The sequence below is a fragment of the Antedon mediterranea genome, chromosome 6 (genome assembly GCF_964355755.1).
Source record: "Antedon mediterranea chromosome 6, ecAntMedi1.1, whole genome shotgun sequence".
Taxonomy (NCBI): domain Eukaryota; kingdom Metazoa; phylum Echinodermata; class Crinoidea; order Comatulida; family Antedonidae; genus Antedon; species Antedon mediterranea.
In genome coordinates this window covers 17,050,169-17,070,525 of record NC_092675.1, presented here as the reverse complement: position 1 = coordinate 17,070,525, position 20,357 = coordinate 17,050,169, and the positions used below count along the sequence as shown (strand labels likewise).

At 31.5% G+C, this 20,357-nt stretch overlaps 1 protein-coding gene across 1 annotated transcript in view; it reads right to left on the bottom strand.

The window, feature by feature from the left end:
* The window catches only part of LOC140051024 (rho GTPase-activating protein 29-like), a 41,517-nt gene that overhangs the window by 12,139 nt on the left and 9,021 nt on the right, over positions 1-20,357 (bottom strand). Inside the window, exons 2-10 of the mRNA XM_072096090.1 lie at positions 13,934-14,264; positions 13,507-13,650; positions 7,970-8,051; positions 7,133-7,199; positions 4,001-4,088; positions 2,610-2,759; positions 1,653-1,762; positions 1,120-1,185; positions 541-621 (exon numbers count right to left, since the gene is read on the bottom strand). Coding sequence (XP_071952191.1) covers positions 541-621; positions 1,120-1,185; positions 1,653-1,762; positions 2,610-2,759; positions 4,001-4,088; positions 7,133-7,199; positions 7,970-8,051; positions 13,507-13,650; positions 13,934-14,264 — 1,119 coding nt within the window. The remainder of the gene's footprint in view (positions 1-540; positions 622-1,119; positions 1,186-1,652; positions 1,763-2,609; positions 2,760-4,000; positions 4,089-7,132; positions 7,200-7,969; positions 8,052-13,506; positions 13,651-13,933; positions 14,265-20,357) is intronic.

The following is a 20,357-nucleotide window of genomic DNA, read 5'->3' as shown; positions in this document are numbered from 1 at the left end:
TGCACACAGGTAAACTGTGTACACTGAACCTACAGTTTACAGTCCTTTAATCCAAGAAAACTTGTTGCGCCACCAGAAGCAAGTCGTCCCCAAACCCATGCCGATATTGCTGCCATTTTATGTATGGTTATAAACGGCGTCAAGATTACAAACATCACAGAATAGCAAATAGGAGTCATAAAGTCTAATACCCACAGTTTGAAAACAGCATTTAATACAGTATAAACATGAAAATGGTAGAAAGTTGAAATCCCATTTATGAAACAATATAAAGATGAATTACAACAATATTCAGATGGGCAGTCAATGTAAAATTAACATGTTCAATGCATTCCCCTCTGTTTCTGTCTCATTTTTGTTTTCATTTCCATGGAAACAATAATGGTTCCTACACTACCTGCCAAACACTAGAGGGTGATACAACATGAGATAAAATAGAGTATCATCTTTGGCTGATGCAAAAACACTGTCAGTGTTAAATATGTTGCACCTCTGTGATTTAAATATTTATTTTATAATATTCTGATAAACACTTTATACCATTTCTTTCTTCATCTTGTGCCATCTTATTCTAACTTCTTTTCTTCTTTTATCATGTTCTAATTTTCTTTGTTCCAGTTGCTATACGAAAAAAAAGCATTACTGACATGTGAACACAAAACATTTTATAATGGAATCAGACTAGAAAATGTTAAATAATCTACATGCAACAATCAGTAAATCATTATATAAACAGACATTCAAAAAGGTTAAATATTAGAGACATTTAGATTTTCTAAGAAATAAAACATATTATAATCCTATGGCATATTCCTGTTGTTAAAGTAATTATCCAATAATGTTATTTCTAATTTGATCACAAGTCAACAATTAAGCCAGGACTACATAACAGCATTGTTTTTGCTTATAGATATAATTTTGTTTTTACATTTTATTTTATTCAGGTACAAAATTCAATCTACAACATTATACACATGGCAGCACCCTGAGTATTTCCATGAGTGCTAATCACTATCAAATCAACTCTCCATGCTAATGAAAAAAATGTCTCCTGAAAATCCTCTGATTATTTGATGGACATTTAAATAACATTTTCATCCAGAATGGATTATTACAAACCTCAACAAATTTATGTCCAGAAATCTGATTACAAGTTGCTTCACAGTTAGTGGCATATTCAACATCCTGAAAAGAAGGTCAAAGGTGAAGCAAAGTTATTACCACATATTGAAATGTGATTGGTATTTATAGTAGTTGATTTATTTCTAACCACTGCTCCGACATAGTCTTCTTTTATAGAGGGTGCATGTGTTAATTAAATATGGAGGCGGTGGTTTGTTGACAAGTACTGTGTCACACAAAGCTAGCTATATCCGCATGTTTAGATGCTGGGATGGCGATTTCTGCAACTTGCTTATACTGTATATGTATTGATCTGAGCCTCCATGGTTAAATAAAGTTGAATTGAATTGATTTGTCCCTCTATCCAGTTAATATTTATAAAAATGAACCACGACATTGGTCCCATTGGGGTTGACGTCTACTTGTGACATATTCTGGGTTGTTATTAGAAATAGGTAGGAGTGGCTAAAGTCAAGTGGTTAAGACAGTCTTCCATACACCTGCACAGTTTACATTTTATGCACACGTACCTGATCAAGGCTGCAAATGAAAGCTGTCTGAAAAGCTAAAAATCTTCCTTGCTTTAGTATCGGTTTTGTTGTCATTGCTAATTTCGCTAAATTCTTTGTATATTCCATTTCTGAAAAATAAATTGAAATAATACACAAGTGTCTTTGAGACCTACTGTGTAACATGTAAAGATGGGAATTGCTAAGTTGAAGGAAGAAGTCTAAAAAACACTATGAAATCACCATTCTAACATACTGTAGACTAAAGGTTAGGGAGAATTAGAAGGTTTTTTACAGAAATATTGAAAGTGTTGGCACAGATAGAAACAACAAAATATGGATGTCAGCTTCAGTACTATTATAATATAGGTATTGCATATTGGTTCTGTCTTTTTAATTGCCTGTTTCTTGCAAATGTACTCGAGAAATCTACAAGAAACCCCTCAACAATGACCTTGGTGCTGAGTCACATACAATGATGAATACTCATGTATTGTATCAGTAAAATGATAAGATGCTAGAATACAACACAAGCCTGTGTCAGGATTGATACAGGGAAGGGAAGAGGTTTAGAAGGAGTGTGTTTATTTATCTGTGATTGTCTTGGCAGAAAAAGGTTAAATATCAATTGAAAATACACTGGAAATGGTGGGGAAAAATAAATTCATTTTAAAAAAGATTGTAATTTGCCTGCCGGCTAAGTAGGATGGGCAGAAATGTGTCCTGAGCTATACAGCAAGCTTATTTATCATTACATCCACTGCCTGTTTTTAGTATATAAAGTTCAAAGTTCAAACTCTTCGAACCCCTGCCTACAGCTTTATAGACGTTGTCCTTTAAATTGTATTCCTCCCCTGATTCAGGAAGACAAAAATGGTATGTAGACATAATTTGTTTGCAAAATACATGTTTGTGTATATAGGACCAAACTTGACTGGTGATAATACATATGGTGATAATATAAAGATGTAGACTTACGATAATGCATTCTCTTCTCAACAAAGTTGATGATGTCTTTAGCATATTTTGACCAGACCTTAGCCCTGTCTAGAGCTATTTCTACTCCTTGGTCTACCTCAAATAATGTTTTTTCCAACTCCTCTTTGCAAACAGAACTAACTGCAAATGCTATGGAAAAAACATAAAAATAGGCTTTAAAACATTAATTAATGAACAGTCTGTTTTTAATCATAAGATATCAACTAAATTAACATTAGTCATAGTTCGATCGACAACCCAAAATCTAATTTAACATGAAAATCAATTGATAAAAGGAGTCAAAGTTTGTAGTTCGGCTAAGTGAAGTCGGACTTGATTTTATGTCGGTTTGTACAATTGATAATGTAACCAGGGAGTTGTTATTAGCTCCCTGATGTAACCAATCAGATTATAACTAAATAGGTGATAAGCTAATTTTGTTTTGCCAAAAATGTCTTTCATTATTAATTATAACCATATGAGATAGCGATTACATGACCTCAGAGAATTGTTTATGAATATTAATTTCATAATAGTATCACTGCAGTAATTCATTTACAATATGAAGAGTCATATAATGTATGCTACATGAAAAAGGCTCTTAGAAATCCAAAACCATTATATTTAAAACTAAATATGCTTGTTAAGACTTGAATAGGAAGCGGCTTTCTATGTCTGAAAAATGTATATATGGATATATTATACATTCAACTCTTTCAATACCGGACTCTGGAAAACTGGAAACTCTCTAAAAACCAGACTTTTCTTGAGGTCCAAAATGTCCACACACATTCTGAATACAAGACTTTCCAGAAAACCGAGCATATTAGGCCTGCCCAAGAGTGTAATTGGAAGAGTTATGCAATTTTAATGTTTCTAATGTGTTTTTTTTTGTACGTAAAATAGATAAACAAGATTCAATTGTAGACAACATGAATCAATATCACCTCACGGTTGTCATTTTTCAGTTACCTATTTTTTTCTACCTGTGGGTGATTTAAATGCATATGTTAATTCCCCATTAAAAAAAGGGTATATCACCTTAAACTCTACAACTTTCAAAATCTGTCATATGGAACAGAACTTGTCGAGTAAAGGAAACCAAACCTAGGAAATTTTAGTCGCAATATTAATTACACTGGAAGTAGAAGAGGTCCCCTTTCACCACCTGGTGTGGTAAACTGGGACATGGCATTCCTTTCAAGCCTCCTACCAACTTATTTCATTTTCCATCCTGAGAGTTATCCTCTATTTTCAAACAAAAACATATTTTATTATATGTACTTTAGAAGGCATATACAGTATTAATAATATACAATATGCATTCTTATTTCTTAAAACCGAATTTTTTCTTATTGTTTTTCTTTGTCAAACTATAATAGGAAGCTTACCACGGCCTTCTGTGACATCAAGGTGACTATGTGGCCCTAGACCTGATTCAGTGTTATTATTCAATCCTGATATTATAGTATCATATGACTACAAAATGAACAGAAAAATAATGTTAGTCAAGCATTTTAACAAAAGTCACAACTTAATACTTTTAAATATGTATTGTCTCCCAAAAACATAAAAAATTAAAATTAAGAAAATCAGAATTTGAATAGAACATTTTGCTATTTTAATAAAAGTTAATCACTTCCTAGAAAAAAAAAATGTTTTCACTTATAAAAAGACGAATAAACAGTTGAATTCAACGAAAACCCCATTAACTTCCCATCAATTTGACTACTTTTTGCTCTAAATTACAGTTTTTTTCACATAAATAATTGTTTTGTCAGATGTAAGTGAATAACTGTGACATTAAAATGGCATATTCAACAAAAACATTTTTTTAAACAATTTTTTCAGGGGGACAATGATTAATCCTTCAGATGGGAGGTTAAAATGTTGGTCCTATGTGAAAATGAACAGTTTACTAATAGGGATTGTTTTTTTTTTTTTTTTTCAGAATAGATATGGTAGACACTGCTCAGGATGCAGCAAAGGAGGATATAGTCCTAAGAGTCAACTATCATATGTATGTTAATATAATAATAATAATTTTTTACAATAAGCAAACATCAGAAGATCTATATCAATAAAAAATATCCGTTTGAAACTTGTTAACAGTGTAAAATAAAGTACAGAATATTAATAAGCATAAATACCAGCAATAGTTATAATTTATAATTGCTGATTAATGCTGATTATTGTCAGCAAGTACGATGTAATGCATACAATAATAGTTTTGACCCCAAAATATATCCATGAGGATATTGCTACAGTATTTAAGCATAAAACAAACAACAATAATGATTAGACTGACAATTAAAAATTGTTATTCAAAAATGAAAACTTTATATAGTCCAATAAAATGAATAATCAATGTGAAAATCTTAATTCAATTGTAAATACAAATATTGACTTGTATACTCATTTTAATAATACATTTTTGTGCAATAACTACTACAGTATTTCATGTAATCTATTTTTTGTTCATGTTCTGAAAGCTGGAATTGGAAGATCACACCATTTATACACAGGGTTCGAGTCCCACCCGAGAACTACTTGCGAATTTTTTCGCAAGTATTCTCAAATGTACTTTAAAGTACAAATTATGTCAGAGTAGGACAAAACATGACCAAGTTTAGAATTTTGTCTGTGTCTGTGGTGTGTAGAGTTTCTGTATGCCTGTGAATTTATAAACAATAAATAATTGTTTAAAATCCATTTTTAGCAAGCACCGGCTAGATCGACTTTGTTATTGGTTCTAAACTGAAACATGTGACTGTCTGTGAGTAGTTAAGTGCATACTAAAGACGAGAATCCCGTATGGAGAGTACAACTGATAAACACAACGTGTAAATGTACTATTGTACGAAAATAATTATTCAGTCGGTAATGCAATATGGAGTAATTTCATATAAAGAGTCTATATGTTTGTACAAAAGCATATTGCAGATGAGCGACTATCGGAGTTGTTCCAAATACACTTGTTATAAGTAAAGAATACACTAATAATAGTATAATGAAAAAAATGATTGGAATAACAATCAAAGTATTAACTATCTTGAAAAGAAAAAAAAAAGCAAATGTCTGAAATAACTAAGTTTACAAAGTTTATCCAGACTAGATTAAAATGATTTCTAAATTTGATGAAAATCAGTATAATATTAATTATTAATATTAAACATATGCCACAACCCCACTTTAGTATTGAAAGGGTTTTTCCGATATATTATTAGAAATGATTTAATGATTTTTTTCTCTGCATTTTTGTATTATATTTTAGGTATTAAATAAAAACAAACACATGTCGGAATGAATAATATTATTAGCAAATACGAAGATAATGCATGAAATAAAATGATAAATGGTGGTAGTGCGCGGAACATCATAACAGCTGCTATTAATGACTGTTTACAAAGTACATATACTGTAACTCTTTGCTAATTACAATTTAAGGGGTTGAAATACAATAACTGATTACAATTCATATGGATATCTCCACCCATCACACAAATTATGAACCGTATAGTATTTTAACCATTTTTATTGGACTTTTAGACTATTATTCAGAAAAAAGATAAAAGATAAAAAATATTTTGGATGCAAAGCATACAGTAAAACAGTTATAGATACTATAGGTTGATTTTTGCACAATCCACAACCTAAACATGGTAGAAAATTCTTAAAATTATACAACACACAAAAAAAGGCTGAATGTTCGTTTAGTATAACCATTAATTATAACTTAAGAAATGTGACACATTGACCAATCAAATTGCCAGGATACAATTTGGCATTTTATGAAATATAATATAGAAATTCTTGTTCATAGATCCTCCAGAAATGTGTACTTTCGCATCAGATACCAGTAATAGTTGTAATTATCTATAAATAATGTAAATATTTACCCATTTGAAGAGCTACAGTAATTATCATGTGTGTGTTATAGTAAAATTCCACGAAAACCACATTTGTAAATAGTAATTATTATTATTACATAATGTGCATTAATCGTTTTTAAATTGAAGTCAAAGATTTCTTGAGTTGAATTTAAATAATTGCTTTTATTTCTTGGCAATGGTTCACCAGGTTCTTGGAAACTGTAAATTCTATGAAGCACAAATTGGTATTGCTATTTTAAGTTATATAAATCTTGGCAATAGTCACTATAATGCCATTAGCTAATCCTGGAAATTATGTACATCACTCAGATCACATTTGCAAAATTTGTTCATAACTGAAACTCATATACTGTATGGAAAAGCTTTAATTGGTTCAGATTATAAAGCATATCATCACAAATATATAACACTACAGAGTGTTAAGCTTTGTATACATTATCAAGCTAAAAAAAAGTGTCATGTGCCCAAATATCACATTTTTTCTCTCAATTTAATATATTAAAAATAAGTCAACTCACTGTACATTTTAAAGCAAAATAGTATACCTACTATATCCCAATATAAAATAGCTCTGTGAGTGTACAATATAATGAGAAAAAAAAGGACAAAATTGAATGAAGAAAGCCTTACCTTTGCATTAAGAATGGGGCTGGCACTATATTGTTGTTCTACATCACCCATTAGATATTCAGATACACTGTAAATATTAATGTGGTAATTGTTAATACAGTATTTGTATCATAACAATTATATTACACGATTTATAAATAATGTTCATGCACACATAATTTAAATTATTAATATTTTTTTTAACATGTTAATAAAAGTGGTACTGTAGTGGTGGTGTTACTAAAATATGAAATGACCTATTAATTTAAAAAATACTTTCTATGCTAGCTTTTCTCAACATAGGAAAACGTATAATTTCAGAAATGACAAAAATTAGTGACTGTTTTTTTGTTGTTGACATCATAGCCTACGATTTAAAGAGACACATCATTCATTATCACCTCATCAATTTTCTGTCCATTAAGAAGTCACATTTTAAGCTTATCACACCAAATATGGCCTTCTCCGAGAAAGCTAAATTAAATTTTAGCAAGGAAAATAATTAGAGCACTGTACAGTAATGGATTGTAGTCAATTATAGACCACTATCTATGTCACAATTAAGGCTGTGAAGCATTTGGTTTGTATACACATCAGTAGAAGTCTACAGGACTCAAGCTCTAATAACAGTTTCTAATCTTTTGTACTAGAAATTTGGAATTCACTCACTACTCAAAGGGAAAGGGGGCGGCGTTTACCGTACCCAAAGAGCCAAAAATATTGGTATGGGTTCGAGGCCGACTCGCTCCTACCTGGTGGTAGACAGAACAAGTGTTCTTGAAAAAGGACTATAAACCTTGCTTTTACACTTAACTTAAGTATTTGTTGACCTTAAACAAAATGATCATACTACCATACCTGGTACTAAATGAAGATGCCAATTCGTCAACTGCGTTAAAATATTTGCTTTTGTCTGGTACATTGAGATCATTGAATAAACCTGAGAATACAGAAAATTTATTCCATTTTATAATTGATTATAACTATTCTTTCTTGTTGTATTGTAAGCTAATAAATAATTATTTTTTTAATTATTATATTATTATAACTATTAAGTAAGTTTTTATATTGATATAAAGTTTGCATATATTTCTGAAAAGAATTGTTGAGTTTTTCGATCAATATATGTGGAACATGCAAGGGAATCTAAAGTTTTGGCTGTTACAATCAGTGTTTTGAGAAAAAGCTTTTAAAGTTAAGTAACAGGAAATGTCGGACAAATACAAAAAAATAAACTGAAAAAAATGTTTGAGTTTACACATTAACAAAATGGTATTCTAATTGTTATATTTTAATGAAACTTTGCACCTTCATTATAATTAACTATTGTTCTATTATTATGCAAAATTTACATTAAAAACAACCCAATAGAACACTTTCAATTTAAGCATAAATATATGAAAGTCATACATTATTTACACCTTTACATCTTTTTAACCAACATACCACACAAAATGTTAAAATTCATTTATTTGTCTCAAAATAGAAAAACACCAAGGTAATGTAAATAAATACTATTTCAGCTATCATTTTCTGTAAACATTGCATTAAAAAAAATGTAATTGTTCAGCCTTGTTTTTGGCTATCTCTACAAATCTACACATGCGACTTATGTCCGATTTCGATTGCATGTACTAGACATGTACTTTGATCGTCCTCAGGAGTGAGAATGCAGTAAGTTTCCCTTATTATATTATAATTAGGGAAATTTGGTGGGACTGGTGTGAAAGCTAAAATAATAGCAAAGGTTTACATTGGGCTGGATAGAAACTAGCTATAGAATAGCATTGTTTCTCATGAACAATGATGAATGAAAAATAGCTATAAAAAAACAAAGTAAGTTTTTTAAACATACTTTAAAAGAATCAATTGAAAAAATGTGTTTAGTCATTAGATATTTTACAGGAAATTTGTATCTATTTACACCCTGACTAGACAAAAATATAAGCATTTTTACCTTCAAATAATGACCACCATTTAGATCTTTTGGATTAAAAAAGGTTAGGGAAGAACCAGCAATGCAACCGATAGGATATTGATGAGGTGCACTTCATTATCATTTTTAGGTCCTAGGCCTCCTATTTCAAAATCCTAAACCTGGCACTGGTTTTATGAGAATGCATTAATTAAAAAGGATGACTTTGATATTATAATCACAACAATACCTTTAGAATAACTGAACAAAAGCTCCTCCTCCTACAGTATAAATTTACATTTTGCAAATCATTACCCTATGGCAGTTATACAAAGGATTGATGACACTGACAGGGAAAATTAACCACCATGAATGCTTTTTATATACTTACTTACAATAACAGTCATATCAATATAGCTTTTTATATATTTCTATATTTAGAATTAAGTATTTTAATAATACATAACACAATTAAGATATGAATAATTCCTCGATGAACAGTATTCATTGTTAATCATTATGATTATGTATTGTACAGTAGGCCCTACTCCTTGACTTGTAACAGTGATAACTCTATGGCCAACCTTATTCAGGAGACTTTTATTACCCGATGGTGTCCTCTCTCCTCCTTCAATCTCTTAAATCTGGTTCTACTATTTATTAAAATGATGTTGCACAATAAAACAAAGTAGAGTACATAAATGAAACAAGTTGGATGTTAATTAATACTTAAATAGGTGTTTTTTTTTTGTTTGATATTAATTTCAATTTATTCAAAAAAGTCTCAAGAAATGACGAGATACATTAAAATTACAGAACAAAAGCAAAACAATTATTATTATTATACAAAACAAAACAAAGTGAATTCATACAACTATTCTTAAAGGTGGCAATCCTTTTTAAAGAACAAATACAATATGCTCTACATTTAAACAGTGGAATTAATGTTGTTGTCATGAGAACAAATCCTGCCATAAGATGAGATTTGAACCCAAAACCCTTGGATTGGCCCGCGTTCTAGTCTATTATAAATATTCTCATAGAAACCTACATTTCTATTTGGAATTCCATCTTTCTGAAATGAACGATGTTTTTGTAAATAGTAGTTAGCTTTGCATGTGTGTATTTTGCTATCTTTCTCCCTAGGTGTTCTGTTAAATTACTCAGTTTAACACAGCATGATATCGGTATGTGCAGTAGTAAGGTATTGCTACATCTTGTATTTTACTACTATGCTACAGTTTAAAGGTGAATGCATCCTAATTTAAAAATAGGTTAAAACACCTGAGAGAAATAGTTTTGCTATGTTTCTGAGAAAGTAGGTCCCTTGATAGCTCACTGCAAAGAACCAAAGTGAATCAATCTATAAACATTCATCTCTAACACTTTAAGATTTTAGTGCAACACTGCAAAATTAAAATAATTTTGGAGAACATTTTAATAAAGTTAGAAATTCAACCATCCAATGTATTTGGGCAAACACTGAAATCTGGCTTAGGTCTTATTTTCACCGATTAAAAAACAGTAAAAGATACAAACGTTTGAAAATAGCAGTTAATTATATAAAAGGGATGAAATACTGAAATATTTATAAATTGCTAAGTGTCATGATTTATAAATTCTAACAAAACTTAGTACCAAGTCAGTTATACTGTATAAAACCCAGTAGTAAGTATGGATAGGTGGTGTTTGTAATTTTTAATTTCAAAGAAAACATAAATGCGGCTACATATGTCTGTCACTTGACAGAATCAACAAAATATATAATAACACTAAAACATGTTTTTTTTTTCAGCATCATTGAGATTTGAGAAGTTTAACATGTGCAGCACAGTGTACTTCATAAGTTCATTTTAAATATTTACAACTCTTAATGTAAATTTGTAAACGTATTTGCGGATATACTCATAAACAAGGATATTCACCCCATCACAGAATAATGTCTAGCACTGCAATGCCTAATGTACTGTAATGTATGACGGACACGGCAAAAGTATACATCATGCCTTTACAGTACATAAACTACAGATTAAAGCTCTGTCTACACTATCAAACTTTATGCGACTACTGTATATATGGACATGATGATGTCATATCCCTTTCATATTTGAGCATATCACTACCAAATTTTAGGCATACCAATACTATAGCACATCACACTTTTTTGTCAAATTACTGTAGTTTGATAGTTTAGACAGAGCTTCCTTATTCTTCAGTAACACAGTAACTATAATATTGATCAATTAGATAAACACAGGTGTTACAATGCTAATGTAGAAAACGCCAGCTAATGCCGAAACAACCGTTAATGTAGAACAATCCACCGCTAATGTAGAAAAACATCCAGCTAATGTAGAAACACCAACAGCTTATGTAGTAAATACAAAATCGACACCAGCTGATGTACTGTAGAACGGTCAACAGCTAATGTAGAAACGAAAATTGCCTCCCAGCTAATGTACAGTAGACTATCAAAAGGACCACCATCTCTCTTAACGATTCTCATAATCGAGCATTTCCCGTAAAAACGACCTCTCGTATTACTAACCACCTCTCTTAACGAGCACCTATATTAAACGACCACCTCTATTAACGACCACACCTCTAGTCAGAGAGAGAGAGAGATTGTTGTCCCTTAAAAGAGGTGTGGTCGCTTAGAGAAATGGTCGAATATGAAAAGCGGTCCCTTACGAGTGTTGGTGATTCTTTAAAAGAGGTGTTCACTTAATACGATGTGTTCGTTAAGAAAGGTGGTCGCTTATGAGAGGTGATTGATTATGAGAAGCGGTCCCTTATGAGGAGGTGATCACTTACGAGAAGTGTTAGATTATTAGAAGTGGTCTCTTAACAGAGATGGTGGTCGTTCAATAGGTGGTCATTTACGAGAGATGGTCGTTACAGAATGTGGTCGATTATGAGAAGTGGTCCCTTAGGAGAAAGAGGTGGTCTTTAAGAAAGAGGTTTTTTTTTAGAGAGATGTGGACGTTAAGAGAGGTGGTCGCTTAAAAAAAAAATATTTAAAAAAATAAATAAATAAAAAAATATATATATTGTCTATATGAGCTAGCGATAGTAACTACTAGCTGGGAAGCAATTTTTGTTACTACATTAGCTGTTGACCGTTCTACATTAGATGGTGTTGATTTGTTCTACATAAGCGGTGGGTTGTTCTACAATAACGATTGTTTCGACATTAGCTGGTGTTTTTTACATTAGCGGTTGTAACAACAGGGAAACCCTGTTTTACACAATTATAAAAGAAATGTTTACCATTGTGGTCAAAGTTTGCACTATGAGTCACAGGCACATTATTGTTTTATTGATTTACCATCATTGGTTCAGGGATAAACATTATAATTTTGATTTTTAGGTGTTTATATCCTGGTGTTGGTCACAAGAATAATTATTTTGTATACACAAAAAAACTACTTCAGAATTGACCTGGTAAAGGTTAAACTAAAGAAAGTTGTTGTTTTTACAAGATGGGGCCAGTGATGTCATCATTTGGTTTGCTATGTTTTGACACTCATGGAAAAACCAATGTCAGCAGTGTTTTTTGTGTACAGTATAATAGGTGCAAAATGTGTGCAGTTTGTATGTAACTGTATTACTATTATTATATACTTTTCCATTTACATACGTCTGTAATTGGGATTATAATTTAAATGTCCGTAATATGTCCGAATATTCTGTAATGTATAGTAAAGTACTGAAATTAGATCAAACCCATTATATCCCATACAGTATGATGCCCTACTGTATGGTAGACAATACACGTGTTATTCCTGACACAGATTGATAAAGAACTTTGAACTAAAACTAGACAAGTGTCTAGAACTTGTAACTGCAAGAGTAGTGTTTAATGTAGTGTATGAAGTTTGTAAATCATGTCTAGTACAATGTAATCAATGGTCTAGTACCTACCTAGACCTGACACGCATTACCTAATCTCAGTTGGACTAGCAGTGTAGCACATTTTAAGCCCAACTGGCTAGCTAAACAGCAAGGCAGGAGGAATGATATGACTGGGGTTGCTGAATTGCCATGTGAGAAGGCGAGGGATTGAAACTTGCATGTACTGCCTTTCTGTATTTCTGTCCCTTCAGATGGGATGTTAAGATACTCTTAACTAGTTGAACTATTCAAATGTACTATTTAATAGAGATCCTCTCCTGATGAGCTATTCACTGTAGGCTCTGTACTACGGCTATCATCAATTTTAATTATTTTCTAAAATAGTAAACCTAAAGACCATTTTAACCCTTTGAAGACAGTTAGGTTTTTACCCCAAGTGACTGAGGCTAAATAAGGTATTTTTTTTTAGGTTTAGGAAAAATGCAAAATACATGTCTATGGCTGTAACTTTCTGCAATTGTTGGTTTTATTGTTATGTGAAATGTTTTATCCTTCCGAAAAATTATGGGATACGGGCCACGTCTTCAATGGGTTTTAAATATTTAAGTCCTGTGCATAATCTTACCTTCGACTTGCTTAATGAGATGTAGGGATGATGAGTTTATTTCTTGCGTTGTTAGTGCTGGATATCTATTCAAAGTTGAACGTAAAATGCAAAGTAACTCCTTCAACTGCTCTTGTATTTTACACTGAATAGATTCTGTGAGTTCTAAAAAACACATACAAAAATAATTTATTATTTTATTATTATAATACAATGTCCTTTTCTAGAGGAGAACTTCTTTTTTTACACGCTGCAAGATCCAGAATTTGTTTATGCTTGGCACAAAGACAAAAATAAAATCTTGTGGTTTTGTTTATCTGAACCATCACCTTAATCCACTGTCTAAATGAGCCGCCAACACAAACAATACATCGCCAACACAAACAATACATCGGAATAAGGAATTGGAATGTACATCTTTTTTATGGAATTAAAGGTTGGAATATACCTTCATCTTCAGAGAAGATACCACGCATAGCACCAAGTGCTTCTTGAAATTGTCTAACTTCTCGAGTCAAATGCAAGATTTCCTCCTGATTGTTGTATTGAGATTCAAGTATGTCAGAATTCAAACTGGTCGATGAACTACTTTTTGAAGGCCCTCTTGTTAGTTGTGACTGGTTCATTCCAATGTATGAAGGAACCATTGTGTCCGGTGATCTTGTTAATCGGTTTTCTGATGTTGGAGTTCTGGAAATTATGTCAGGTGGACTGAGTGTGTCACGTGATGTTGTACTAACATCTCCTATCGAGCTTCGTTGGCTACTAGTGTCACTTTCCTAAAAAAAAAAAGAGTAATCTTGATAATATTATAATATCAATTTTAAAAGAAAAAGTGATATAATACCATCAAATTAAAGGTGAGCATAACATGTAAAGGCATTTAAAACATCATAAGCTCTGTATTTGAATAACAAGATTCACCTTACAATGAAACCTTAAAGCTCAGGTACAGACATGAATTTTGAATATAATATTTCAATTTGGTTAATTATTTATACACAAATCAAATATGTGCAAATATGACAAAAAAAACATGAATTTCCCTTAAAATGGTAAAATACACAATTTGGAAAAAGATTTTTTTTCAGTAGTTGGTAGTTAAACCTTATAATGTAATAACATGTCTCGTGACTCCCTAGCAAGTGAAATAAAGATAAGATAATAAGATAATTTTTGTTATTACTTATAGCACGAAAATAAAAATCTGAAACATCAAATTCAACTTATATTAAGCCATCTGATAACATTTTTTACCACACCGTTTACTTTCATTGTATTTTTTGTACAAAAGAATAGAGACTTTACTGTGTAATTTGAACTATCCCCCACATATTTTTAACAAGATCATGTAACACAAATATAATTCCAAAAATTATGAAACATAGATTGATAATTACTGGAATGTATGATCAATATAAATTTTTTGCCCGCACCCGGCATTTAAAAGAATGGCTGTTTTAACCAGTGCTGTAGAATTATTAAAGTGTGTCAACTCAAAGGCTTCTGTCAAAAGGTAGTCAGGTTGATTGAAACCTTACCAACTGTACTGGTGGCTATGGCCATGCTAACAGACTTGTGGCTATATGCTAACAGTTCATACTGGACCATGACAGTGAGTCATTCATTTGTTAAGGAAATAATGAACTTGTATGTACAGTATTTTATGTGGTATAAAGTTTGCCATGATTCCATAAAGATGGATCTAGTAAGCCTAGCATGGAAAAAACACTTTAATTTGACAGTACATATATCAGGAAGTTGTAAATAAAGCATATCAAGAAACAATATTTATCTTAAATAATACTAAAGAAATAAGTTATCTTCCTCATTCGCCATTTATCTACCAAGTAGAACGAGTCAAGGAGGAAATGCTACTCAGACTTGTGTTATAAATTCACTAGATATAATGTGATAGATAAATGTGTAGGTTTCACAAGTTGTTCATAACAAGGAAACACAGACTTGCCAAGTTCTTATGAAAATAATAAATAAATTACCATTATAATTTTAATTTTGTTAAAATGAAGTAAAATGTGTTTTACCATGGCAACATCAAACACCTTCATAGCAACAATATAATTTTACAGATTTATTGCTAGCAATGAAACATTGAGTGTAAAACAGAAATCAAATATCATATGAAAGCAAAATATGAATTAAAACAGAAATGTGTAGGGAGGGTTTCTGCTTTATACTGTAGTAGTATTGTCAGTATATTATAACATGTTCTATAGAATTCTATGGGTCTACAGTAATGTTCAATTAAGAATAAGATGCTATACACGATACAAGAAAAATAAAAAATACAGTATTAATACTACTGTAGGTAGTAATACCAATGAGTTACAATAAAACCCGCCTATGGGAAATCCCTATTCAGCGGATAACCCTAATAAATAGGACACTTTGTCGGGTTCTAAAGGTGGGTCTTTTGAGTTTTCCTGGCAGAATGGTTAAACCTGGTGGTTTATACTATTCAAGCATACACACAAGTCATGTTAGAGGTTCTAGAGCCTTTCAATGCAGACAACCTTTGAATTGGTATGGCTACTGCTAGGCTAAAATAAAAGGAGAATCTAAGTAATACAATTACCTGTATGTGTGCAGCTATTTAAAGACAGAGAATCTTAGCATCTAACTTTTAGCAAAGGATCATTCCATGTAATGTTATAGCTCTAAGATCACAAACTAGCAAATGATGAGATATTGGATACCTGACAGCCTGCTGGGACTAAAGTCAGTATTGTAAGCCTCATTTTGACTAAACTACTAGCTAAAATTCTCAGAAAATTAAGAAACATGGTAAAATTCAAATTATATCTACAAACTTTCAATTTACATCAGGAATAAAAAAATAAGAGAAATACTTTCTTTTATTCAATTTCAAATTCTTGAAATTCTCTTAAATTCATTTTTAAGAAGTTATATTATCCAGTGTATCCCAATAATCTGAAATCGCTTTGAAAACAAAAGACCTCTTTGAGTATTCACTAGAACTTGTGAAGAGATTTTAATAGCCAAACTGAGTGCATTGAACTAGTCAATAATATTGACATACCACTTATATAACAATGTACAGTATCATTCAATCAGTTAATGACTTTTGTAATAGGTTGGGAAGGTTACATTGATAGGATGCGGAGAGTTCCTAGAAGGGTTGAAAAGAAGATTGTGGTTGGCCAATGGTCAGCTAGCATTTATATACAGTTTAATACATGCCAACTATTCCAAATGGTAAAAGCACAAATAAGCCACATTCAGGTACTGTATGTGAACTTATAGAACAGGCAAATGCAGTTAATCCAACCCTACACCTCTCATCCAAAATTAGATTTTAGGAAAGATTTGGGGATATACATGTATAGTATAAAGCATAAACTACAGATACTTTTCAATAATGTACTAAACATCTCTTTGGTACAACATTTTCTGGTTTTTGTAGAGGTTCAACCATTTTTTCTCCTATGCAATCATGTTCATACTGTATATTAGTAGAATCATTTTCATTAGTAGGATTCATTTCAAATAAAAGCCTATGACTTCTATATTACTAAGTGTGATTCACTGCAATGTATGGTATAAAAGCCATTGACCAAACATATAGCTAGTAATGTATACTGTATGAAACAAAAGCACAGAGCTGACCATTTCCTCTTTACATTCTTTTAAAAGGCAAACATACTTTATGATATAAGCAAATAGATTTGAACCTACGTGACTGAGAGGAGTGAAGTTGTCATCTTCAATTTCAATCTCGCTTGCGAGAGATGTAGCAATGCTCTCTGTTCGTCTTCGAAAACATGGAGGCGATGAAATTAATGTCCTCATACTTAATTTCATCATAAGTATGAACACTCAAAAAATTCACAAAACAAAAAATCCTTGAATCAATCCAATATTGAGAAGGAAAACATCAAATTTATTCTACAGCATTTATGATTTGCACAAAATCGACATTAACATTAACAAAACAATGAACACAACAAGAAATCAAAATTAGCTGCTAGCTTGTTCACATCTTAACTATTAGTGAAATGCGTTTCTTGATGATGTTATGACAGATATGAGTAAGAAATTTTTTTATATGAATTAGCTTGAGGGGAAAAGACACCATTAACGCATACCAATGATCAAATCCTAGCTGAATCTTCGTAATATTAGCTAACATGTTAAAGCGACTATTGACATGTACACTCCAGTCAGTCATACCCAGGTTACTAACTAACAAACAAGCACATTTTCAGGGACACAGATAATTTTGTTTTTTAACCACAAGATGGGTTAATGACATGGCTTGCATAACTAGCTATAAACCAGCAAATTCCAATGGCAGTGGGAATTAATTTTTCAGCAAAATGAAATTGAAGTTGGTGACGACAAAATATTTTAATTTCAACATTAATGCAATAGGAAAAAAGGTTTTCAAAAATTGTATTATTTGAATACGTAAAACTGTTAAAATAAGCAAATACCAAAATATGATTACAGCTTAGACGCAATGCGTACACGTAATTTGACCGATCATAAGCGACAGTTCTTATACTACTTCGCTTGTGATTGATCAAATTGCCTGCGTTGCTTGTTTGTCCTTGCATTGTATCCTAGCGGAAACCAAGCTTGCAATATGTGTAAAGAACAGTAGGATAAAACTGTACATCAATAAAATGAAACAGAATGTAAGGTTATTACAAATTCAACAATTAAACTTCGTCTAATATTAATAATTTTATAAATACAATACAGTAATTAATCTGTATTGTGTAACAAATTACTAAATATTGACATTGAATAATATTGTATTTATTTGACCTTTGAAATTAGTAATTAAAAACTAGGAAGTGGAAATAGCAGTAAACTAACATACTGGTATAAAGCATACATTTTTTTTAACACAATATTTGATAATTCTAAGGTTTGTGGCTTAATAACTTAGGGTGGGCGTGTACTGTACTGCTTAAATACTAACATTTTTTATTATTGTTATCGTTTTTAAAAATAATTAATTTTACAAATTTTACTGGTAAACATTAAAACTCATAACAAAATAAATCAATGATTCAACTAAACAGAACATTTTCATCAGAAAGTCCACTTTTGATGGGTGAATGTAATTTGAGAACCTAGAGAAAAATACAACAAAAATGCAGGTATCCTAAAATACTATACTAGATTAATATAACGATCCAGGCACCACTGTGTTGGAACTACACCTGGACACTGAGCAAACCCAGCAGTATGAGATACAGCCTAAAAACTAACCTAATGAAAATAAGTAGTACATGATATCTAAGACACCAAAACATTGTTAAAGCGCATACCTCAAATAACTGGTTTCAAAGGGTCTGCTTAGAAGTTTGAGCAGTATTGTAGTAATACTATTAATAATACTAGGTATACTGTAGGTATGACAAGGGCTGTTAGAAAAGTGTAAAGTTCAATTTGCTCTATTATCAATACACGCAATTCTACATTGATCATGAAGTCAGTTACATTTAATATAAACTTTAAAGAAAGTATTGTATTTAGTTAACAATTAAAATACAATTAAAATACAAGAAAATATACAAAAGATAAAAATACAGAAAAAAACATATTCCTCCATTATTACTAAAGTCGTCCCACGTCATATTGTATAACTAAACTGCAAGGGCCTAATTGAATATGGTTTTATTTATACTAAAAAGGAGTAATTCATATATATTTCTAAACTAAAATCTATCTACAGTAGTATTAATGTTTATTTGAAATTAAACTATTTAAGCTACCATACCAGTGAAATTGGGGCTATGGCTTTTAGTTATTTAGGTTAACACTAACATGGATTTGTATACTGTACAGTATATATACAACAAACTGTTTTCTTCTGCAATGCTACCAATACAGTATTCATTTTAAAATTAATTACAGACTGATATTATAAAGGAATCCAGGGATATTTAAATTAATTAATTAAATTATGGTTCATGGAAAACTACACAATTTGTATTTTAACTAATACTCGACTGTACAACCTTAATTATTCAATCTTTAATTTTTCAGTGCCCACGACATGAAAAGCTACATGATACTGTCTGACAAACAGACTAAACTATTTTGCCCTGTGTACAATGTTTAGGAAAAATTGACAGGAGAAAGTTTAAAATTAATATCAAAGTGTATTGCACAAAACTATAATGATATTAATATAAAACCAATAGATTGTAAAGAACTGTTAAAATGTTACAGTCCATCATAATATTCTGTTGTGTTTATCAGTATCTAAAAGACAATGGTTTAAACAGACTATAGAAATGCTAATTGTGTTTAATTACCATAAATTTATAATTGTGAAGCATAACACCATTGATTGTTACTATTGTTTCAATAATACAAAACTAGAACAATACAATCAATGTTGGAAAACACAGAACCATGTTTTGATGGAGAGCAGTCACAGTATTTTAAAAAGGCATACTGACCTAGGGTAGGAGGCACCGGTTCAGGATGACCAAGGGTAGGAGGCACCCAATTCAGGATGACCTAGGGTAGGAGAGGCACCCAGTTCGGGGTGAACTACGGTTGGAGGATCTCGGTTCAGGATGACCTAGGGTAAGAGGCACCCAGTTCGGTATGACCTAGGTTTGGAGGCCCCCCCCCCCCCCGGTTCAGGATGACCTAGGGTAGGAGGCACCCAGTTCTGGATGACCTACGGTAGGAGGCACCTGGTTCGAGATTGCAGAGACACAAATGTCACAAATTTTAGAAGTCCTACGACTCTATACTAATTACAGAATATTATCATTATTCATATAGAAGCATTATTTGATAGAAGTTGCAAACTTCAGTCGCAATGTCTTAAAATCCTAACAAATGAATGGGAGATAAAACGC